This window comes from Egretta garzetta, unplaced genomic scaffold, assembly GCF_000687185.1.
Source record: "Egretta garzetta isolate BGI_Z169 unplaced genomic scaffold, ASM68718v1 scaffold759, whole genome shotgun sequence".
Classification (NCBI taxonomy): domain Eukaryota; kingdom Metazoa; phylum Chordata; class Aves; order Pelecaniformes; family Ardeidae; genus Egretta; species Egretta garzetta.
This window is the reverse complement of record NW_009260944.1, coordinates 1118428-1143456: the sequence shown is the minus strand read 5'-3', so window position 1 is coordinate 1143456 and position 25029 is coordinate 1118428. Positions and strand designations below refer to the sequence as shown.

General features: G+C 41.7%; 1 protein-coding gene across 2 annotated transcripts in view; it reads right to left on the bottom strand.

The window, feature by feature from the left end:
* Positions 1–1991: 1991 nt before the first annotated feature.
* The window catches only part of SMARCAL1 (SWI/SNF related, matrix associated, actin dependent regulator of chromatin, subfamily a like 1), a 38485-nt gene continuing 15447 nt past the window's right edge, over positions 1992–25029 (bottom strand). The window contains exons 8-16 of one of the 2 annotated variants that reach the window (XM_009647165.2): positions 23266–23331; positions 15228–15368; positions 9461–9679; positions 8579–8649; positions 6223–6325; positions 4939–5121; positions 4324–4424; positions 2755–2851; positions 1992–2383 (exon numbers count right to left, since the gene is read on the bottom strand). In XM_009647165.2, coding sequence (XP_009645460.1) covers positions 2180–2383; positions 2755–2851; positions 4324–4424; positions 4939–5121; positions 6223–6325; positions 8579–8649; positions 9461–9679; positions 15228–15368; positions 23266–23331 — 1185 coding nt within the window. In that variant the 3' untranslated portion in view covers positions 1992–2179. The remainder of the gene's footprint in view (positions 2384–2754; positions 2852–4323; positions 4425–4938; positions 5122–6222; positions 6326–8578; positions 8650–9460; positions 9680–15227; positions 15369–23265; positions 23332–25029) is intronic. The other variant, XM_035902580.1, reaches the window with a different exon arrangement.

The window sequence follows — 25029 nt, the reverse complement described above, 5'->3', positions numbered from 1 at the left end:
GTGTTGAAAACTGAGCGTTTATCTCCTGGCCAGCTGCTGGAGCAAGAGAAATGATGTTTAGCGCTCTGTCTCAAATCCAGAGATAAAAGTGTTTCCTCCAGTTGGCCAGTCCCATGATCCTCAGTCCTGTTCGTACTCTTCACTTGCACACACACACAAGCACCTTCTGCAGTTGTGAATGAAAAGCACAATTGCACACACAGGCATTTCCATAACACTTGCTGAAAATGGGATAATTGAAGCCTTTGATGCAGGAAAAAAATATCCCAGTTATTATCAGGTTGATTTTCTAGCACAAACTTTTTCATCCTTGACCGTGGAAGAGAGGGCTTTTTGTCAGCAGCTGGTACTGCAGACAGCCAAGCATGCTGCCTGCACAGCTTCTTAGCTCCTGGCCTCCAGAAGCTAAACATAAGCCTTGAGTTTTCTTTTCCCCCACCCTTCTCTACAAATTATGGCTGTAAAACATAGCTAACTGGTACCTCTGTGAAATTATATCTTTGGTACTCTCTGGTCACATTTGCTTAACACTACCCTGTTTCCAAGTATCTTCTTGTACTATGACCTGAAGTGTGAAAGACCTTCACTTGGGATCACACTATACCACACTGGCAATAATATACAAAAATATGAAAAACAGCCAGAGATGCCTGAAAAGATCATCTGTGATAAACACAGCCATTTGCCTTTATGTCAAGCCCACATCAAAAGTGGCCTCTAGAGTTTTTGCAGAGGCATCACCACTGTGAAGTGAGATCAGGCCATGCCTTGGGACAGCAAGTGTGTCACAAGCTCCTGAAAGGAACCAAAGAGCGGCCTTGCTCAGGCAGCACCGAGGCTGGGAGTTCAGGTCTCCCAGTTCACAGGGCTGAGAGGATGATAGAGACTGTCACAAATCAAAACCAGGCATTTTAATCACTGCATCAAGCAACAGTGCTGCTTTTGGCATTCTCAGTGTAACCTGCACAGAGCTGTAATGGGAGCAAATAACAGGTCCCAGGGTACCAGCCTAAATGTCTTATGGAAGTAGTTGTTGATTCGTCTATAAGCAAAGTCTCATGGGAGTTTCCCTTGTGAAAGTTGATGCATTTTAGAAAGCACAAAAGGAAGTGTCCCCAAAAAGACCTATCTTTCAGCCATTGTAAGTATTTTTTAAAAAAGCTAGTATTTCCACTGCATCACGTATTTCTCAAGCTTAAGATCCAAATAGGAAATGCAATTCTAAAATAGAAAAAGTACCAAAATCTTGGGAACCACAACTTAAAACAACTTTTTATTTAAACAGCTCAGTCCAGAATCAGTTTCTTACAAAAGCAGAACAAAAGTCTGCACATGTTCTCCTCTCCTCAGTCATCTGTGGAAATCAGTCTCAGGTCTTGAAGAAAACACACACACACTCCCTTCCTGAGCAGCCAGGCTTAATCCCTGGCAGTCAGCACAAGCTTCACCCTCCACTGAGACAAGAAGCACGTGCCATGGAGCAGGTCCTAAGCTTTAGCAGATGAGGCCAGGGATCAGCATGCTCAGGCAGGCATGTGCCTAACAGGCAATACACACCTCCTGGCAGACAGTTACACTACTTAGTTTCAAGGTACTGACTGCTCTGCACACAGAAATCTGGGGTTCTCCCTCCTCTCCCCCACCTCCACAAAACATCGAGATCTGTCTGGATTTTTTCTCCTCACTGCCAAACTGAATACCAGAGAGCCAGTTTCTGAGTGACCCAAGTAAGGGCCAAATTTTGCCAGTGAACTGACTCCTATAAACACAGACTAAAATTCTTGGAGATGGAAGACCGATTGTTAAAAGCACTCGGCAGCTGCTGAGACATTAGTTTTCACAACAGTTCTGCCTTGTGGACAGACAACCATTATCTGCTTTTTAAACAAAACAATTGTGGAAGCTGACGTGCCGAAACAAAGCAGCATGCTACTTGCCCATTGCCACTCAGTCATCAGCAAAAGCAGGACTGCAAAACCTGCAGGCTGCCAGGCGTGTGCTGCTCATCTGTCACGCTGTCAGATTGCCTTCTCATCCTTTGAGACGAAATGCACTAGAGATACAGAAAACTTAAAGTCTTTTATTTTGAAGACTCAAAAAATAATACTTGATTGCTTTTGTTTTCTCTTTTTTTCATTAAAAAAAATTCTCTTGGTCACCATCTCTTTTGCCGTCATCATTACACTTTTAAAACCTCCTCAATACGCCGCTTTTTGGGGGAACTCACTGAACATGTCTCTCCTGTATCTTGCAAGACACTGCCAGAGTCAAACTCACAGCAAGCATCAGCTGCCTCCAGAAGTAAAATTTCATCAGTGTCATCTTTGGTCTCAGAGAAGGTCCTCTGGAAAAGGTCATAGATGGTCTTCTGCTTTGGATCTGGCTGAGAAATTAGAACAGACAGAATCTGCATACACATTGCCAAATAAAAACAGTGAGCAACAATCACAGACAGTGCACATATGTGTCTATCTCGTATGATAAGTGTATCATGCATACATACATATATCTCAGAGACATATATATGCTACGGAGGCTATCATGTCTCTTTGCATGCAACAGGTTTGGGAACTCTCTGTGGAGAGTCCAAGTCAAGGCACGGGTCCTGGGAGGAGTTGGAGAATCTGGACTGTGGCATTAAAGGCAGAACAGATATAAGGTCAGCCTGCCAATCACCTGCCAGTCCAGATGCACACAAGCCAAAGCCCACTCAGCCTCTCCCAGGGACCATCAATATTCTTTCAGGTCAATTACCTTAGGGCAGTAATTAGTGGATTCAGCTGTTTTGGAGAAATTGGTTTCTGAAAGACCAGCTTCCCCCAGCACTTTGATTTTCTCTTGAATCATTGGCCTAGGAACGATAAACAGGTATTACTGAAAGGAAGAAAATATCATGCAAGGACACTGTGTCATTTACTGTGCGTAGATGAAAAAAAAGATGTAACGGGTGTAAAGATGGCTTTTCTACCAAAGCTTATTAGTTCCTTAACCTGTCCTGCTCGTGTTTATGATGACTGTATACTGGCTTGGGATATCAATCAATCCAATTTAGATCAGTAACAAAAAGAGGATTTCAGTCTATAAATACTTGGATAACACACATATCCAACAGGGAAACTAGCTGACTGAGGCAACACCAATGGTATGAAGTCAGGTGCAGCTAAAACGAGTCCCAATAGCCTGTGTTCAGTCTCCAAGGCAAGCAATGGTAATCCCCACCAACAGACATCAGCATTCCTAGGGTATCTCCCAGTGTAATGCAGGAGAAATAATTCATCACTGGCCCAAGAGGTCCCAACCACACCTGCAGACTGGACACTTTGAAAGAAGCAAGACCACAGAACAATTAATGCATTTACCAAATAGCCTTGTCTTCTCGTTCTTTTTCTCGCCTTTTAAAAAGGATGCCACTGTCTTTGTTTGAAGAGCCGTATTTCCTTCCCATTAAGCATTAATGACTGCACGGACAGCATTTCACAAATAAAGGCAGAAATACTGTCAAGTTTCCATGAAATGTGGGTGATGCATCAGTTTTGAGATCCCTGTATTGTAGGGTTATAATCATTTGCCATCATGATATTCTGAGAACTGCACAAGTTCTCTTAGTTCATTCATTCCTTTAAACATGGTAATAAAGACGTAATTTTGGACTTTAAATGAACCAGCTGGTGGATAATTTATTTCTTTTCATCATTTGCAGGTCAGTTCCCTTGCAGCACTACGGACTCCTCAGATCCTCCCCTTCCCCAGCTCTAAGGACCAGTGTCCAGTGATAGTTCTTACTGCAGCCAAAAAGGCTCAGACCACAGGTCTCAGAGGTGGGTCATCAGTGCTTCTTTAATACATCTGAAGGGCTTACCAAAGAGCAAGAGGAAAGCAACAGTGCAGTCCTCCTCCGCAGCTCCCTGCCCAAGCACTCAGAGCCAGACTGCTCCTCAGACCTGATCCACAACACACTGAACCATCTCCAGTGTCTGTTGGCTCTGCTTGAAAGTACTCAGCACTCCACAGTACCCCAGCACACGAATGTTCTGGGCTGTAGCCAAGACAATTCCTTCTCCTTATAGAAATTGTGAAGATTTTAGATGCATTGAGTCCCCCAGAATTTCTCTTAACATCCCTTTCTTTGTCAGATAACTACTTTTATTCCTCCTGCTTGTCATCCACTTAGTTATGTCCTCCATGTCACCAGCTCACAGCCACCCTGACTGGCAGTTACTGCTCCTCCCCTCAAAGGCTGTAGAAATCAGCACTAACATCACATATGTGACAAACAGCAAACACAGGTGGCAGGAGAACCAAAGTGTCTTTCTCACTTCCTACCATAAGTAGTCATCTGCTGTGCCTTTAGCCACCAGGTAGTGAACATTAACAGAGCTGGTCTGTCCAATTCGATGTGCTCGATCTTCTGCTTGGATCAAAACCTTTATGTAAAAACATGACAAAGAAAATAAAGAGAGAGCTGTAACATCTAAGAAATAGTGTAAGCACCAGAGAACAGGGAGATCTCCTTTCTTGTGCTTAACGACTACTTCTCATCTAGATCCTGTTAACACCTGTATCCTCAAACACAGACTAAGCCCCAAAGTAACCTAGTGCACTGGGCTCCCAAAAGGCACCGAGCATTTTTCAGAAGTAGAGGGTCAGCACTGATGACAGACACTTTCAGGTCTTGGCTGAGCACGTTGTTGAGAGCTCTGTCAAGTTAAGAAAAAGGACCGTCTTTCCCTTTCATGCCATCTTCTCCAGCCAGCAAGCTGTGTAACCAGCCTCACTGGTTCAAGCCCAGGCACCTGGGGGTGCACAGACACATAGTCATCGGAGAAAGACAGACAAAAAACCCTAGAGAAAGTCCCCTGCCCTCTACACCTCCTCCCACGCACCAGTGTTTCTGCTCTCCAGGGAGCATCCAACCCCTGTCCCCTCTAGGATGCATACCCCCGGATTCCAGAAGAGCTCTGCAAACACCACCAGGTCCGCAGCAGACAATGTCAAGCCCATGTTTGCGGCAGTGAGGGACAGGACAGCCACAACCTGCTTCTCTGAGAACTGGAACTTCTGGCACAGAGTCTGCCGCTCGGCTGAAGGTGTGGAGCCGTCAATGCGAATGTATTCAACACGCTGTGAAAAGGTAGAAGATGATACTTTTTAGAGGCCTTCTGTCCCCTTTCCCATACCCTCCTTCCATGTTTTAGTGGATTCTGTTTCCCTTCCCCATGGCAGAACCAGGGAAATAAAAAAACAACAACTGTATTTTTAAGACCTTTCTTCATCTTTAAGGCAGAGGCACCATAGTTCAGCATATAACGTACCTCCCCTCTGTTCACAATGCATGATTTGCTCCTACATCCACTGCTCTCCCACCAGTCCTGAGTAACAGGAAGAATAGCAATAAGCTGACAACTCAGGTACAGTGGAAAGGCAACTGGCTTAATATGAAGCTGAAAACTGTCTGTGTGTTGATGTTACACAGCTGCCCAACCTCCCTAAGTCTTCCCTATTTGCGATGGGAGGAGATGGGATCCTACATATCTCAGTTGCCCTGTGGTAGGCTCAGGAGAGGTGTGAAAGACTTGGGTGAAGCAGGGCCATAACTCTTCAGCGTGCAAACTCCTTTGCTCTGCTGCAGGATGTCCAGTTACCACTGCCACTGTGGTTTATAGTTTGGAATATTAGCTTAAACCATCCTTCACACTGCCCCAGCATGACCCAGAACTCTTTCGGAACATCCATGGGAGTCTCTCATGAATAATTAGCCAAACACTTTTGAAGTTGGAAATACGATTAGCAGGTCTATCAAGTCTCCCTACAGTATCCCAGATCAAAAATGTAAGAGCATCGCAGAGATAAAGGCAGGTAGCCATAGCTAGACTTGGGTTGTTACATTCTGCCTTTCTAAGGAAAGCCTGGAGGACAAAGCAGAGGTGGCCACACATGATAACACTCCTCCAAGAATTCACAAGCTCCAGGGCAGATGATGGAGATTAAAGAACATTAAATACATCAAAAGCCATTCAGCTAATACAAAGTGCACCCTTTGAGTCATTCAGCTTGACAGCTCAGCTCCCTCAGTGAAGGCCACATTCAGAAACACAGCAAGTAGAAATTATCTCTCCCACTAACTTTCATAAACTACCTAACTGGCCGTAACTCTTGGGAGCTTTTAAACTGCTTTGAAGCTGGAAGAGTGATAAAGTTAAGACAACTCAGTCAATTACTTACTTTCTTCTCCAACTCTCCAACTATGGCATCCAGTACTATCTTGTGATGAGCAAACACCAGGAATTTATTATTCCCACTTTCCAGTAACTCCAGGATGTATTCTCTACATGAAAGAGGGGAAAAAAACCCCCAAAACTCTATAAATCACGTGCTGAGAAAATACAGGCTTTGCTCACAACAGAAACCACTCATCTATACACAGAAACTAGGAAACAGGCTAGCATAAAAAAGTTGCAGTAAAATGCGAGTAGCAAGTCGTCTCCTACAGAATAAAAAAAGACATTGCAGAAAAATCCACTCATTTTTCTTCACTGCAGCTGGACAGCTGTCTACATCTATACTTGTGTATCACTGAGAATACATTTATTATATCCTACTTGAAACACGACATCCCAGACCAATCAACTGGAAGTCATCTATACTTATATGACAATCTCATTCACCCTTCTGTATTTCTAACTTTGCACAATCACAATACACTAAGATAATCTGTATACAATTATCCTTTCTATGTTTACTTAGGACTGGTTTTATTTGAGAAGAAAAGGTCTCTTAAATGCATGGATCAGAGTATCCTAAAAAGTAGCTTGTCTTGCAAGGGTTCACACTGACAATTTACTACAGCTTAACAATCTAAACACATGACCTATTTGTAGAAATTATCCATATGCATATAGGCTAATGACCAATGAAAGGTAACAAGACTCCTTTTAAACACAGTTAAACAGCATTAATTAAATGAAAACATCTGGCTTTTGCCATGGACTAATGGCAGAGCTACAGAACCCATTTCTATGTAGTAACTTGTGATACAATCAGGTCAACTGGATCCTGAAAAACACCTATAAGCCTAAAATTTATAACTAAGTATAGCAACAACCATCAGAACAGATGATACAAACGTCATCTTTTCTTTGGAATAGCAAAGTTGTGGCAAAGATCAGGAATACCAAGTTCTTTGCTAAATACAACACCGCTTAGGTCAGCAGCAACTGTCAGAAAACACCAAGCGGGATTTCCAGTACTATATTATGATGTATCAGTGCTTTGCAGACAGCTCCCAGGGTTCGTGATGTTCAGATCCCAATTATGTGACAGTATCATTTAACAAAGAAATCTGGGAGAGAAGTGGGATTGCTGGATTTTAAAGCAAAACAAGTATCAAGTGAACATTCAGTGTAGCAAGCAGATGCCAACACATCACAACTATTTTATATCTCATTCCCATATTCCATTTAAAAAACAGCTCATCATTTTAATGGAAGCAATGGATGACACTGTCATCAAGGGTAAGGCATGGGAGGTGCTGATGATCATAGGACAGTACCATTAGCTAGATGGTACTGTACCTTAACAGCTTATAATAAAGTGGTATTTTAAATGCTATTAAACTCCAGAAAAAAATGGACTACTTCCTACCAGAGAGTCAAGTAAACAGCGCTTCATGGTTTTATATTCAGTTCACACTTGTGACTGAAATAAAAGGAAGAAAGTCTTCTAACTGTTCAGTAACATAAAAGGAAGAAACTCTTCTACAGAAATGAGCGCTGGGACTCTGAAGTGCAGTTCTGTGCCAAACAGGCAAATTCTGCAGCAAGGTCTGAGACTGTGAAATCACACAGTGCACATCAGCTGGTCCTTATATTCAGAGGGCTGTGGAAAAGTAAACTGTTTTCATGTTATTAGCATACTAATTAAAAAAAATCATGCTATATGACCTAAAGCAACTCCTTTGCAGTCCCAGCAGAAAGGCTAAGGATGAAAGGGCATGGAAAGTCACAGAAGAAAATTATTCCTAAGGAAGACAGAGTTAAAAACACACCTATGACAGAAAACTTCTGCTACTGAGGTCCCATGTGAGTTCTGTGGAAGAGCCAAGAACTTCAGTAGGGGCTGTGACATCCTTAGAGCATGCTACAACTAAAGCTCAGTCCATCTCATAAGTTTTTTTGGCTCAGGGTTCGTGCTGCAGCAGGACTGCAGTGTTTGTTTTCTCAAATTCTGTTGATACTTTTAGTTTCATTACTCCCCCGCTCCTTAAATTGAACAGGGTCCAGACCAGGGAACCTGATCCAAGTCCCAAACACCTGATCCAAGTCCCAAACACCAAGTAATTTTAGATGGTTCAAATGACAGTTTAGATCCATATCTGAAATGAAATCAGAAGACTTATTCAGCCTAGGAACTCCAAGAGAGGAAAATGTTTAGTGCGTTGCAATTAAAATCAATTTTTCCTAAGCTGGCTTGAGGCTATGCTTCATGTCCCTGCACTGTTATCTCTAAGGCACCGTTTTCCTGTTCTCAGCAGAAAAACATACTTTACTAGGCAAGAATGAAGCAATGACATGCAGCTTACACGACTGAGTGGATTTTAGCTTCTGCCGTTCTGGTGTAGAAGAGAAGAAGAGCTTCCTTCTCCTGTTGTTTCTGTAGAGAGAAAGATAAATAAATGTCAGTCTCAGAAATGCCTTTTCTCCTTCTTGCTTACAGATCTAGGATGTCTGCTGCTGCCAAGAAATACTTTGCTAGGAAAAAATCAGCCTAAAAATGCACAATGGAAGAGGGCTGGAGGGGGAAATCTACTTGCCACTGGGTATAGCAGATACTCACGCACTCCTATTTCTGACACCTCCCTTCCTACCTCCTACTCAACTCCTACAAGTTGGATGACAAGCGTATCACAAACGTAGTTTTGGTTGAGAAAGCAATCTAAAGCCACTAAAACATCAAGGAAAAACTCCTAAGTTCTTACAGAACTGTATTAGCAACCTAGGAGCCTAGAACATGCATTTGCCATCCATACAAGAAAAACAAACAAAAAAAGCAAAAATACACTTTTCACATTTTTAGCTACTGTGTTCACAACACAGCTTCAACAAGGCTGTGTTTGCAGGGTGAATGGGATTACAAGGCAAGACAGAGGAGTAAGTACAGAGGCAGGAGGTATGAAAGACAATTAGAAAGGACTAACGAGAGAGGAAAAAAGAGAGGCGCAATGGTATTTCACACAAAGGGACAAAGTAGACCACATAAATCAAAAGGAAAAAAAAGCTGAGCTGTTCTGACTGTGCTGTACATTCATTTAAAACTGTGCGTTCAACAGCCTTCCACTGTGCCTTCACATGAGGTGTGGCTCTGACCTTCCTTGGAACTCAGGGTACTGTTTTTTCCACTGATGTTTTTAAATAAAGGTACCTGAAATACCAATGGCTCATCACGAAAATAGTTTCTAGCTTACACTTTCATATCCTTTGGTCATCTTCTTTGCTTCAGCTGCCAAGACAGCTTTGCTCTTTGCACTAATGCCTTCAGGAGCCACCACAACCATTTTCCGTTGCTTTGCTGGAAGCTGGGAAAGCACATCTGATTTCAGACGTCTGATCATGATGGACTCTTCCAGCAAAATTTTCAGTTCCGTTAAGTTGGATGATCGAGAGTAGTCCCAACCCCACGGCATCTGGGAAAGATCAAAGCAGTTATCAGTGTCAAACTTACAAGAGACTGACTCTTCTGGTCTGCAGGCAATCCAAGAGTAGAATAGACTTCCAGGGAAACTGGACAAGGCAAGAACTTAATGGTCAGTAGGAAGAGAGATTTGACAAAAAATGGCAGTAAGATAGAAGCATACAAACTAATCCAGCCAACATGAGAAGGCTACTTATAAACTTCCCTTTTTCCAACGTACAAGTGCTCCAGGAGGTACAGGGAAGGGGACTACACAGAACAGCAGAGATCTAGACCACAGCTCTGTGCCCTGGTATTCACCCTCACACAGCAAGGTGTTTCAGCTCTCCACCTGCAGCTTTGGACATACTGACAGAACTCTCTGAATTTCTATGCACACACATTTACCTCATCTTTAAGCAGAGAGAGACACAAAAATCTTCTCTAACAGCATAAGGACAAATATCCTTAACCCAAATGACTTCACAGAGATGTCACACTTGTCTGACTTGCCTAATAAATGCCAGGTCAAAACTGCCTGCTTCCTACCATGACCTGTCTCTTGATCCGCTTCCTGACATACTCTGTTTCTGCCATTACCATGTTTGGCTCAGACTCAGGCAAACCACAAATAAACTTTGGCCCAAAATACATCACTCCAAGCGTTGTCTCTTCAAAGCATCATCACTTCAAAGCTCCTCTGAACAAACCCTGCATTTACTGCTCCTTGAAGCACTTGCCTCTGAACCTGCCCTATCCTCCAAGATTCTGTGTGCAGACAATACATAGCTGTTTCAATTAATCTCAGCTCATCACTTCTCCTACCAGTAACCCCACAGCCTATCACTTGTTCTCCAGGAAAGAACAACTAAGTTGACAAACAGTGGCATCAAAATTGGTACATTCCCCAAAAGAAACATCTTTGAATAACTTTATTTTGGACAGGAGACCAATAAGGTTTTTATGCTGACTTAAAGGATAAAGAGATACCTTTCTTCTGAAAATTTACAAATAAGTATATGAAATGCAGTTACAGTAATACTGAAAACCAAGGGATGGGGGGGAAATCTTCCTCACAGCTCTTAATTCCAAGTCTTACTGGCAGCGTCATCAAAAAAGGCCAAAAATACAGCCTCTGGTCTTGGAACAACAACCCAAAGTAACCCCCTACATATGTATATGTACACCCTCCTGAATTGCACATAATGGAGATGTGAGGAGCCTCAGCACCAACCCATTTGATCTGCTGCTCCACTCTCACTGTGCCACATTAATTACTAAGATGGTCTTCTCTCTAAAAATTTGTATTTCTTTTATTTTCCTTCCCCAAGAGAAGCCTGCTGCAACACAGAACTGGAAGGAAAAAGCTCCAAAGTATTCACTGCACCCTCCATCCTCCTGTAGAGGACACAAGACAAAAAAATAAATCATACTGGCCACAAGGTTAGTCACATTACCAACTGTATTAAGGGATGGTGCTTTGACAGAACAGGGATGAGAACATGCTATGAGACAGAAAGAGGAGGAATCAAACAGCTCATAGACAATTGAGACCTCTCTGATTCTTGGAAGTGAGCATTCCTACTTCAGGTTGAGGCATAACAGGACAATCTGCAATCCTATTGCTATGTTGTACTGATGTGAACCATTAACCGACTTCAGATTCTGGCACCAATGGCCACCATTAAGACTCATTTGAATTAATCCACTCCTACATAATTATGGTACCATCTGATTATCTATAGTTGGTTCATTAAAGCAGGAAACCTAGATAGAAAGCCAGTTTGGATCCTGTAGAGTTAAAACTTAGACTCTGTTAACAGCACACTGGTATACAGCTAGAGGTAATAAGCCCACCCAGATCTAACCCAAGCCCCTCAAAAAGCCAACATGGGTATTACTGCTCTGCTTCCCTGAAACCAGAGGCGTAATGCAGATACATCCCTCAGGTCTGTGAAAAGCTGGCTCAAGTCTAGCTGGGTTTATTAGCTTTAGGCATGCTGCATGAAAGCTGACAGTGCTGAGCCCTAGTCTTTGTGTCCCCTGTCTGCACTTCTCCAGGCAATGTGGACCCAGCAAAGCAGATGTACAGAACCAGGAAGGACCCACCCGGTGCTGCACCCAGCCTCATAAGCCCTCTGCCCACACTGCTCAGTGCACTGGTAGCTACGTAGAGGGGATCAGCACTGACTGGGCTGCTGAGCAAAACCTCCTAAGGGGCCCTGATACTCTCCCCAGGCTACCTCATTCTACTCATGCACCCATGTTTTTCTACTTCCATAACAGGCAAGTGATACATATGTTTTGTGTCCACGTAGCACAATTCATTTCAGGAGAGTAACATCATCATAACTGAAAGAACAAGGCACGGAGCCAATATGCTATCTACTGTCACGCTGAAAAGCATATACGGGCAGAACCCCTACAGTATGTTCAGATTACTATAGCTCTTTTATGGTTGGAACTGTTGCTGGAACAATTTGCAGACAAGGAAATGTGCTGGTTCTTCGCTGCACCTAGCTTGTGATAAAAGAAGACTATTATTTCTCGAATTATTAAGATATAGTTTAGTATATCTTACTGTGGAAAAGAAGAGAGAAAAAAAGAAGGATATTTATTTTGCCAAAATACACATCTGGCTTTGATCCACAACATTCCAGAACAAATGCATCCAACTGTGATTTTCTTACCAAAGTGTTACAGCATCTTACATGAGTCAGTAAACTTATTACAGTGTTAGCAGAAGCTGCCAAACTCTTACAAATTCAGAGCATGTGCTCAGATAGAAATTATTTAATATTTGCCAACTTCACCCAGTTTGAAAAATGAATTCACAGCATGTATTTTGGGAAACAGACTTGAGATATTTTGTAAATAAGCAGGTGACATTTCACTTGCTGCATTTTTAAGAGTACAGATGTGGAGAGGTTGAATTACAAAATTATAAATTTTTATTTTATATCTTTTCTAATCACATCTGCCAGATATTTGAAATTTTCTGTCATAAAATCTATTATCTTCAAACAGAAAGTTGTCAGGTTTTAGTTTTAAATTGAATGGTTCAGGTTTATCAATTCTTCTTTAATCTTACAATGCAAACAGATTTATTATTAATACCAAAACATTTCTACGTAACGCCTTTCATCCTGACGGATCTCCAAAAGCCTTGCAAAACCTCTGTGGTTCTGTGCAATTCCATCCCCACTTATAATGCTGCCACTTTCAGGACGGAAAAAAGAACTTATTTAAGGAATGACAGCAACAGTACCACAAGTTCTTCAGAGAGGATGTAACTCCTAACACAATCTCGGGCTATAGCTGCAAAAAGGAACAGGAGGAACATACTACAGTCATGAGGGAACAACTACAATCATCAAAACACCTTTTAATTTACTCATAGCTGAGTGGACCTATGGCAACCCAATATTCAGAAGTCCCATTTTTTCCTCTAATACTATCTACATCTTCATTTCCAGTAGCCTCACTTCTCTAAATAACCAAATTCTTTCTAGGTTCACTCTATCATTTACTGACATGAACTGCAGCAAAATGTCCCAGGAGAGCACTGAGAAGACCAGTCATGTTCAACTGTCTGGTAGAGGCAGGTCAAACAGAGAAACAGAATTGTACCAGAAACCCTGCAGAGGTCTTGAAGGGAAGCTGATACAGACTGTGACCTACAATGAAACTCAGCATGGAGGTCAAAAACTCATTTACTCAGAAAACACTGTTACAACCTGCATTGTGCAAGACAATTTTATTTCTTTTATCCAATTCAACATCTTACCTGAGGTCCACATGCCTTGTAATTGAAGCAACAGCTAGTCATGCAGAACTTTACCCTCAAAGGGTTTACGAAACTCCAAGCCTATTTAGAACACACACGTTGCAATTCAACCTTCCTTTTTACCACAGAAAACCAACAAGATTAAATTGCATCTCTTCGTTTCCCTCTAGGCAGCATTCTGGACACTGCTCGGACAGGAATTTTTCAACAAAGATAACGAACCTCAGTAGAAGACGTGGCCATCTCCCTCCATATGATTCCTACTACGGATGGAGAAACAACAAGTTTATCCTCTGACAGGAAAGCAGCACTTTGCTAACATGAATGCTGTCATCTTCCAGAACTCAAGTTCTGCATGCTAAATGGCCTTACTTTAATCAATGGCATCAGCATACGAGTACCAAAGCCAATGAATAGCTCATCTATATTGCACATTTGGACATACACAAAACAGCACTATGCTAGCTATGAAAGTAAAAGTGGGCATTCAGACCTAAGAAAAAGGGGAGTTGAGAACTTTATGCGAGACTGCAGTATGAATCTTCTTGATGGAAACTTGCCATACATTACCCCAAAAAGAGAAAAGAAACACAGAAGCCCTACAGATAGATATAGCTATTTTTATGGCATACACTGATGATGCTCAGTTCTGCAAGTATTTCTGAGCATTGAAATGGTCACTTGGTGTTTCCAACCACTCTGCTGAAGTTATTCCGCAGTCTTACAGAAAACAAGGCACAAGAAGTGAACTCAAGAACAAAGGAGAGCAAGCAAGCTCGTGCACTACAGGTCCACACTCACACTGCCAAGCCATTCTGTGCCACATGCTAACTGCTACATGCTTGCCCTGGAAGAACCGGAGGGCAAGCCAGGTTAGAAGGCTCTTGTTTCAAATCAGAATGCAGGGGAACTTTGGTTCCCCTTTTTGCGTGTACACAACCAACACAGAAGATCCTAGAGCCTCCTTGTAAAACAGGCAGCAGCAAGAGCTCTTCTCTTAGCAGTATGTGTTCCAACACAAACACAGCAGCCCTAGAGATGGCAAATCCAAGCATGGCTGAGTTGCCCATACGCTGAGAGCAAGGCAGACACCTGTAATCATGGCTGCAAACGCTAGCTTCCCGCAAAGTCAAGATTTTGCAGTGGTTGGACTCAATGACTCTGCTGAAACCACTGCTGAGCAGCTGGCAGAGATAGGAGAAGTTAATCTCTTTTCAAGACATTCTGAGGACCACATCCATTTCCAGAATTAGAAGAGGGTGGAATACAAAGATGGACTCTAAGTCTTAATCTTTTTTACTTACCTGGAGGTATAAAATCCAAAATCCCAAGCAACAGAAGCCTTTGTTAAACAGTCACTTAAGCAGACTAGAAACTGGTTTTTTTAATCAATTAGCCCAAACCTGCAGCTGCTTAAAGGCCCCATAGTTACTCTGCCCATTTAAAACACTCTGGGGGCAAATCCTTATTAGAACTGGTTCATTTCCCCAGCTATGTCCAATTTTTTATTTTTTTTAATTTTTTTTTTTTTTCTCGCTTTTTACTTTCATGGCTTTTGGGGCAGATTTTGCCGAGTAGCATTACTGCCTCCATGTCTCAGGCCCATCACTGCAGCACCTAGAGCTTCTCAGGTAGAGAGCCTTCAAAATATTACTCTTGATTCGGATTTCCTCAAAAAAAGATGTAAGATCAGACAGAAGGAAGGAAAGAAAAAGCCTCCACATTTTTAAAAAAAACGCAGAGTCCAAGTCTGCCACTTCCCTCAGTGAAGTACCTTCTTGGCATCACAGTAGCGTAGCCCAAAGGAGTGGAACTGGGGGAAGAAGGCTGGCTGGACAGCTGCGATCTGCGTGTAGAGCTCCGCGGGCCGTGACATGGCAGGGGTTCCCGAAAGCAAGATCACTCTCCTGGCAGCCTGGGAAAGCAAAATGGAGCATCATTACCATACAGCTTACCATATAAGCAGAACCTGCTAAGAAGTCATCCCCAGCCCCAAAAGAAAATCACAGAGCCATTGTCCAAGCACCCTAAATGGAAGAGTACTTCACCTTCCACAGGCACTGTCAGCCTTTACTGCCTGAAGACACCCAAGGACAGTGCTTAAAACTTCTAGGAAGCAGGACAAACCATACTGTTTCTTATTCATCATCTACATGCTGCAAGGGAAGGGGACATCAATTTTTATGACAGTACTTTCTGAATTGGCATTTACCCACTAGACACGTTAATATCTTATGCCTGGCTCAACATTTCAATTTGGCATCAGATGTCACAGGAAAATGACACACCCTCTCAGGTACATCCTCACCTCCAAAATAAATTCTCTTGTAATAAACCTGCCACAGCAAGCCATAAACAGACTGTCTTCCTCACAAAAGCAGAAGAGATCCAGAGAAGTAGGATTTTTTTCTTACTTTTTTCTTTTTTTTTTTTTTTCTTTTCTTTCTTTTTGTTCTTTTTTATTTTCTTCTTAAATTCTCTTAGCAAGGAGAGAAAGATCAAGCTGGTGAGTCTAGGCACAGCTGGCTGGATGCTAAAACATGAGTTAATAAATACGAATCATATAAGAAGATTGTAAAATGTGTTGTAGGGGAGACAGGAAAGGGGTGGGGTGGGAAACTTGTGTCTAAAGTAGGTGCTTCCAAAAAAGTGGGGAAAAAGAATTATACTAGACATAAAAGCCTCTAAGATGCATTTCTACCCTCATGCCTCCATTATTATCTAATTCTATTATTAGATGAGAGCTACGAATTTCTACTGCTGTAAATTCACATATAGTAGTTAAATTACAAATGCCTTGTAATTTCCTGCGTGGTTTAATGCAGGTTCATTAAAATAACAAAGAGATTCTTGAGTGACATCTGTACCAACAGCTCATTCACATTTAAATGAAAAAGAAAATGAAATTCTTTTATCATTTCACTGAGATCTACCAGTCACCCAAATCTATTCAGCTGATTCATCCACTCACCAACCAAATCTGGTGGAAAAAAACGAGTTCACAGATCAGCTACCGGAAATTAATTTCAGGACTCTATCAGATATTTATACATAGGTTGTAATCAAGGTGGGACCTGACTTCTGCCTCCATCCCCATTAAACAGATCAGAAGGAAATGTGATCACCACCAGGATCAGACAATTCCCACAAACATTTAAAAAAGCAGGATATTTATTGAAATAAATAAAAGGAGAGGTCAAACCTTTGGACATGTCGGAAAGTGAGAGTTAGTTCACATGAGACAGAGGTGCCTATGCTACTCAAAGAGGGAGAAGTCACAGAGGCCAAATATATCAGATCCCATGAGGAAACAAGATGATAAAGCAGAAATTAGGGCAGTTTTTAAAATTAAGGTAACAGTGGAGAACAACTGAGCAGAACCTACACAATATCCGATACCTCGCAGAAGCCCTTGAGGAATAAACAAAACCACCCTGAGAAATCTGCTGAAACAAGACAAGCCGGTCCGATACGTGCAAGAAACCTCCAAATTAAACTTTTTCCTCTTGAGCTAACAAGGCCACAGCTAGGATAAAGACAACATGGAGGTCATGCAATTACAGACAGCACGTATCAAATAACTCTGGATCAAGCTAAAGCAAAAAAGTTCACTCAAAACAGACCAGGGATATACTAAATGCAACATATACCCAACTGTGCTGAAAGGTTTTACACCATTCTCAAGGCTCCTCTTCTTTGGAGAGTGCTCCCCAGGAGCTACATGAGATGAAGTTGGAACACTAATTCCCCAGTAGTCAAAACAATTAGTCGGGCTCCCTCCCCAATCCCTAAGTTGGTATCAAAAGAGAGAATGATAAAGTTACAGTTTATTTAAATTCTAAATTTGTCCAGCTGCTCCTTTGCTGTGCACAACTTAATTCTGAACAGATAGGGTATCTAACCACTGCAAGCACTTACCAAGGGCTGTGATACATCTTCTGTAATTAACCATTCTAAAAAAAAATTGAGAAGTAAGAAACAACAGCAACAAAAAACAACCCCAACAAAAAACCCAAAAGACACTAGCTCCACAAGAGCTAGTGAAGAACTTGAAGAAATTAATTCCAGAAAATTGTATGGAACATAGGTAGTCTAACTCATTATCCCAAGGGTCCCTTTCAGTTTTAAAATCCATGACAGAAGGAGCCCAAGAGAGAAAGGAAGGAAAAAAAAAAAAATCTTAGGAAGACAAGTTTCTGAGTGTTGAAGGCTTACTTAAATTCTGGATGAAAGATACAGCTTTGATTCACAACTCTTTTTTTTCTAGTGGCAACTCATTTTGAATAGATGCCAATAAAGATTTGCTCCTACAGAGATTCTGTGCTGTCAAGAGTGAGAGCTTACCCTCTTTCTTCTGAGGTCTATAAGAATAATATGGAACAACAGCACAGAAAATAAGATTGCAGTGACCAGCAAGGACTTTCTAGCAAAACCAGATCTGTAATCAATTGATACATATTTCCACATAGCAGAACTAACATTAGCTGCTCATTAGCACTCCTCTCTCTCATGTGTCCTTGTGACTGTTCTTAGAGCTACTTTCTTGCGAGACTGCTTAAGGGAACTCTGACAGCGACTTGACTAGTGAAGACCTGTTCTGTAGCCCTCATTTACAAAGTAATGTAAGACAATTGTGGCTTTGTAGCATTACACTTGCACACACAACACACCAGCAAGAATTAATTCCACAGCTGTGACAACATTTACAAAAGTCACTTTTGAAAGTCAAAGAATAGTTTATGAAATGGTAACCCCAGATGACACTTCTCCTTAGAGGTCAAAACGCAGCACCTAACTTTCGAAGGGGAATAGGTAAGGAGGGGGGGTTATGCCACAACAAAATAATTGAACATGCAAAGAGCCTCATTAACATACAATGACTGTCTCTGTGTTAAATGAATTTCACAGCACGAGCTCTGCCATATGCTAACAGACTGACATACTTTTTTAAATAAGTGTGGCTGTTTCTGGCTGCACAATTACTTGTGTCCCCAGTTTGCGCTTACTCCGTCATTTTGAACTGCTTAGCATAAGAATACCTTATCCTATGAAATGAAAAATCTGAGAGTGGCCATAATATAATAGGATAATCACCTGATGAAATAGAAGATTTGATAACAGGAAAGGGTTGCAGCTGCTTTGAGGAGTCTGTTTCTGTACTTGGGTAAGGCAGATACGGCTCTGCACTTCATAAGATGATCCTACAGTAGTTATTCCAAAAAATATAAATGCCTTTCCCTATTCTTAAGTGACATCTAGATGGAGAATGTGTGTCAAATGGCAACAATCAGCTATGACTGAAGCAAATTACACTACCTCCCTATTTTGAGAAGGAAGGGTAATTGGAAGATAAGAGCATATCTGAAGATGCAGCCTTGAGGGCCAGCAGCTTCTAAAATTTCAAGATGAAGTTCCCTCTCTCAGCAGGTGACAAGCAAAGGCTTATTTATCCAATCCATATGGATTTGTAATGCCTAAAGACAGCTGCTATTTATTTCCCACTGGAAAAGGAGATTTTTGTGTTCCCTCTTCACCTTCTACCTTTAGCATTGACCTATTTCCCTCTATTATTTTTAAGCATCTCTCTATTAAAACAAGCAGAAAGGGTATTAGATCCCAGCCACACTGTGTATTTGGACTTCTATAATAGAAACAAAGACCTTTAACCCTGCAAACATCAGAATGTGCATCATGCTATTAACCTGAACAGCAGCTCAATAGGAACAATCACATTAGTAATACTACCCAAGTGTTGTGGAATAAAGCGCATAGGAAGCACAACGGGAATAAGACCATTTTATGCCGCTGGAATCTTTGGTTAGATACTACAGTTTCTAACCCAGTTCTTCACTAAAAACTTACTGTCGTCCTTCCAAAAAACTCATCCATGTTCCATTGGGACCTTCCCCAGTTTCCACTGCCTTGCAATACTCCATGCAATTACAGAAGAACAAAGACCATGCAGCACTTTGGACAAAGGATGTAGAATCCATTTCACTCCAGTCCCCAAGAGATCCCACCACAGATCCATGAAAAACTTGTATTTTGTTGTTTCTTCTTCATCTACACCCCTGGGGCTTTGCTGTTTTATGGATATCCACTGGTAGCATGTATACTCCCTCTCCTATGTTCATGTCTCTGCACCAGCCTAATCTTGGAAGTAAAAAACAAAATGCTTACAAAAGGCGTAACACCATGACACTTTCTGCCTCTGAGGGAGGCAGATGCAGGGCAGAGGCGAAGTGAACAACCAATATTGTTGGTAAGCCCAGCAGAACTTAGTCCCAATTGTGAGACTAAAGAAAACAGCAAGGTGACAAGCAGGTCCTATTACTGATTACCACAGCTTTGGATTAGGGGCAGAGACATGCCAGGCCTGACAATGGTGACTCAACCAAAGACCAACAGTATCAGTCTATTCACATTTTGATGTGCATGGAATCAAGACAAAGGACCACTTTGAACATAGGAACTTCTAACCCTCTTGAGTACCACAAGAGATGCCGAAGGTGGGGACAGATCTCATGCAGCTGCTGGCACAGACTGGCCAGCGTGAAAGCTGGCTGAGCTTGAAAGCAGGATTTTTGCCACATGCCAAAACATCAAAGAGAAGTTTTCTACTATGGCTTTCAATCCATCCGCCTCCATAATTTTGCAGGGATGCACACAGACTGTGTACAAACTCTGCCACCTGGTTCCATGTAGGCGGATGAAGCATTCTCCCCCAGGTACAAGTCTGCACACCCACAAGTTTGCACAGCCACTGGGAACGTGAAGGGAATAAGAAATCTGGCCTAAACATTTCGCTGCTGCTATTTCAGCTCACCCTGTCCTACTCTTGGTGTAATTGTAAGTTCCTCTCAAAGTTTTGTCCAATAACAGTAAATTGGGCACAACACGTCCACATACTTACTCCAAACTAATGACAACCCGAGGCAAGCCACCAGGTAGCAAGAATGGTCATTACATATATCCAGACATTATAAAAGTGCGCTAAAAATTCTTTCTGGTCACACTTTCCACTGTCCCAAGCAAAACTTCCCTAAATCTCTGTCAGGGTAGCAGCTAAGTATGTCACAAAAGACACTGAATACTACACACCCTGAATACTGTACACACACACACAATTTGTGGGGTTTTTTAATATTAAAAAAACATCTAGAAGTTCCCAACTGACAAACTTAGACCACATGATTAATACATGGTCTGCTTGACAATTCTATACCACACTTGCTCTGCAATATATACAAGGGAACAGGAAAAGATGAATTATTACTGAGTGGCTAAAAATACCGCTTCATTTTGAAAACTGGTCAATGTCAGATATTAAAACTAAAATGAGTTTTTAAATGCTGAAACCATGGGTTAAATATTTCAGAGGTGGAGATTCAGCTTGGTTGTCTTAACAAGGCAGATTCAGAATTAATATACAAGGTAAGTCACCTTTATTATGAATATATTGATTTCAACTGATTATTGTGCAGTTCTGTCTAAACACTTGCAGCAATTTTTATGTTTTACTTATTATTCTAATGGAGAAGTCACAGGAGCAGATTCTATCAAGATAAAAAGAATCCATTAAGTACGGATGGAAGTGACAGAAACATTTCAGGCTCAGAAACATTTTAACTTGGATCTGTCCAGTGTCATTATGGACTCATAAATCTTTGTAGCACGTAAGGGCCAAGAATCATATTTCTTAGGTGGTTTTTTTGGTTGGTTTTTTTTTTTTCTTTTCTGTCCCCAAAAGTCAGTTCAAGGCTAAGCTTTCATGCTGTAGGATGCTGGGAACCTTGTAGTAAATATAAGCACCTATGGCAACTTCAAAAAGTTTATAGTAGCATAATGCTAACAACACTTAGAAGTGGCAATGCTTAGAAGGTAGACAAGGCACGAGTTGGCTCCAGGGGCTCTAGTTACAGCACTGGAATGGCTGCACACTGCGACCTTAAGGTAGGGACTGAGGTGCTAGAAGCAGTCTACCTATCAAGGGCTTGCCTACGGATACAGCTTTTATTGGTCTCTTAGAAGAGCCCTGGTACTGCTCTAATCCTTTTAACATAAAGCAGGCAAGAGCAAGAAGATAAACATGCTGCTGAGGATAATCAATGCCTGTTATTCAATAACCTCAACGTATAATGTAAAATTTTGAAAATACTCCCATTTTTACCCCATTGACTATTTACTATAAAGATGACACCGTACAGTTGTTAAATCCAGTATTCAAGTGATGAAAACACCTCATATTTTGGCAGTTCTTTCAAATACGAAAGCATTGCTGTGATGTGCTGTGCCAGTAGTGAACACAGCATCACTCACTAGCAGTTGAAGACAAGCTGCCAAAGGGGCTAGTTTGAGAGCGTAATGCCTGTGTTGGAAAGCAAGGAGAGCAGAAGAGTGGCTGTTACAGCAAATACTCCCTTCAGAAGTTATAGACAGCAAGCAGGAGAATAAAATTTACCTGAACACCTAACACGAAACATCTGGTACCATGTGCTGTTTGCAGGTGAGCTAATGCATGATATGAACATGAAACTCCTAATGCTTTCAGAAAACTGAAATTCAGTTTCAGAAGCACCAGTTTTCAAATCTCTAAGACCAGTGATGTGACAGCATAAAACGAAATTCTCAAAGTTCATACAGGCAATTAACCCCTGCTTAACAGCTACCATCTTTTACTCTTAATATCTTGTAGCCTGCAAATAATTTTGACAAGCTGATCCTTACAAAGCTAAAAGTAGGAAAGGATGAGACCGCTTTTCGACCATTTTGCAATGAGGTAAATTTGTTATTTTCCACCATTTTCAGACATACACCCTAATTATTGTACTTCAAACTGCTCATAAAATTGGGCCTCCTACTTAGTTTCCAAACATTAAAAGCCTGAAGTGATTTGAAAGGCAAGAGAAGACAAGAGTCAGGCCTTTAAAGAGAACAATGAAGTTATTCAAGGACAACCACCTTCAGCTTGCCATTAAGAATCTTGCATATAAAAGTTGGTTGCTATAAAGCCATCACAGATCAAATCTTCTCTTTATACACACTTGCTGATAATTGCTGAAGAGGAACTGCATTTACCTTGTTCTAATACACAGGCTCTGCATTGTCTAGAAAATACTCATAACTTTAATCTGTTAGAGGCTACCAGGGAGAGTTTGAGTCTTTGATCCCAGGACAACAGGCAGACATTAACATTTATGTTTATCCTGCTATTGCATACTTGAATATTGCCTCCCTTCCAGGGGCCACTTGTCTTGCTAACCTCACATACTGCCATTTCCTACTAGTTCTGTACATTTAACCAGCAGGAGTGGCCCTGAACTCCAGCCACACAAATACATTAGAAGCTTGCAGTAACACAGTAAAGCCCAAAGCCAAGGAAGGGGCCTAGGTAATGTCATTTTGATATACAGCAGCGATCTGTGTGCCAAGTAATTGATGATGATTATTTCCATTAAACAAGCTATGCTGACACTACTACATTCCTTCTACTCTCCCCAAATACATTCAGTAAGTTTTGACATTGCCTTTTTCCCATCACCATAAAACTCATCAGTGGCAGTACCACAATTAGACCAAGGGAGCTTCTGAAGGTCTTTTGTTAGGTCTTAACATCTAACATTTGTATGGAAACAAGTGACTAAGCCAGAGGCAAATTTTGCTCTTGGATGCTCTCTACAATGTTACCTGGATTTCCACTTGCACAACAACAGAACTCAGCTGCTGGCTCCTAAACCTGGCAAATGGAGCAACATGGCTTTGGGAGCCTGACCTTAACTGCTGGAGGTTTGGCACCCAGCGTACGCACGCACCTTGAGTAGAGGCATGGCAGCTCGACATCGTGCAGTTTTTATGTTCTTTAGGAAATGAGATTCATCCTGAAACAAAACAAGCATGAAAGTGAGGACAGTTCCGATCCATAGTGCAACTGCAGGCTACAGAACAAATTCCCAGTATTCTCAGCTAGCTAATATTACAAGCCTATCATCCCAGAGGATATTTCAAGCACTGAGATAGTCACATCAAATTCTACACTAAAAAACAGCATGGAGAGTAGCAGGCTTCCTACATTCAAACCTGCAGCTGCAAGCAAATGGAACAGAGATGAGACCTTAAAGCCATGAATCTCAAATGACTGCAAACAAGTGAGCAGAGGGGGCTGGAGAGGGAAGGAGAAAGAGGAACGTTATTTCCACCATCGATACTCATTTGCCCCTATGTATACTTTAAATGCAACAAACACAGGAGGCCTATACAGTGCCACTTCCCTAAATAAGAGGTTAATGAAAACAATAAGGAAAAAAAGAAATCTAATTAGGATCCAACTGCCCTGCTGATAAGGCTCACCGGGTGGATAATAGCCTCCTACTTGAGACATCACCCTCGAAACAGGCTTCATTTCTACTGCTGTAGCAAGGCAGAACTTAGACACACAAAGTAATCGGCGCCCTCCAAGGGTACATTCTCATCATTCCACACGTGGACTAGCAAGCAACCATGCATGCAAAGACAATACAACTGCTTAGCGTCCAGGCACAGCCTTCTCCCTCCTGATTAACAAATAAGCTACATTTATGTTTCCAGCCATCAAAAGGAGATTGGAAGAAAAAAGCAGGGAAGCTCAGTACTCAGTAGCACTACTCTTGTCTGTAAAAACATATACAGGGTCCAAATCTGAACACATAAGCACACAACAAGAACATCTGCCAGCTCAGGGCTGGTAAAAAGTTCCAGGGCAGTAGCCCCAGAGCCCAAGTCCCTTTATTCCAAGCACCAGCATACAAAGGTAACAATCTGCATTTCCACTCTGACAGAATGTCTTGACAGACAGGGGGCAGAGGAAGAAAAACAGCAAATCGGGGCGGGGGCCGGGGGGGGGAGGAAAATCAATCCCCACATGAGTTGTTCGGTCTCCAAAGCACTCCATCTATTCCCACATTCCCATCTGATGCTGAGAAACAAAAGGATTATTATGTTCCAGTTGTCATGATCTTAGGGACAGGTGCACATGTGTGCTGAAAACTAGACTGAGAACATCAAACACTCATAGTAAGCTATGTAGACACTTTCGGTCTCTATTGATCCATGCTGGATTTGAAACACTGGATGTTTTGAATTTTTAGTAAGTGAAATCTAGAAAAATGCCTTTTACCATGGCTCTGTAAAGGTTAAAAAAAGTGATTTACAAAAGAAATGATACAAGTGATCAAAGAAGGCCTAATGCAGATTGTCAGTGGAACACAAGCAAAGAGAGATTTTTTTGATGCTCTACCCACATACTTGATGTTGAGAGGTTATCTGCTTTACTGGATAAACACTAACACCACCCTGAAGTCCAATCCCCTTAAAAAAATACAATTCCAAGACTACTGTATTCACACAGCACACTAAACACCTTGCTCTCCAGCAAAAGACATACCCAACCACAATGAAATCAGAGAGGCACTATAACCAGTAAAAGAGAAAACACAGCCTCAGGAATCGAAAAGGAATTAAACTCTACTTGTTACCTCAAAAGAGTTCAGAGAAACCTCCTGCTTCTACTTATGAGGAAAGCTGTGATCACAGCCACGTTT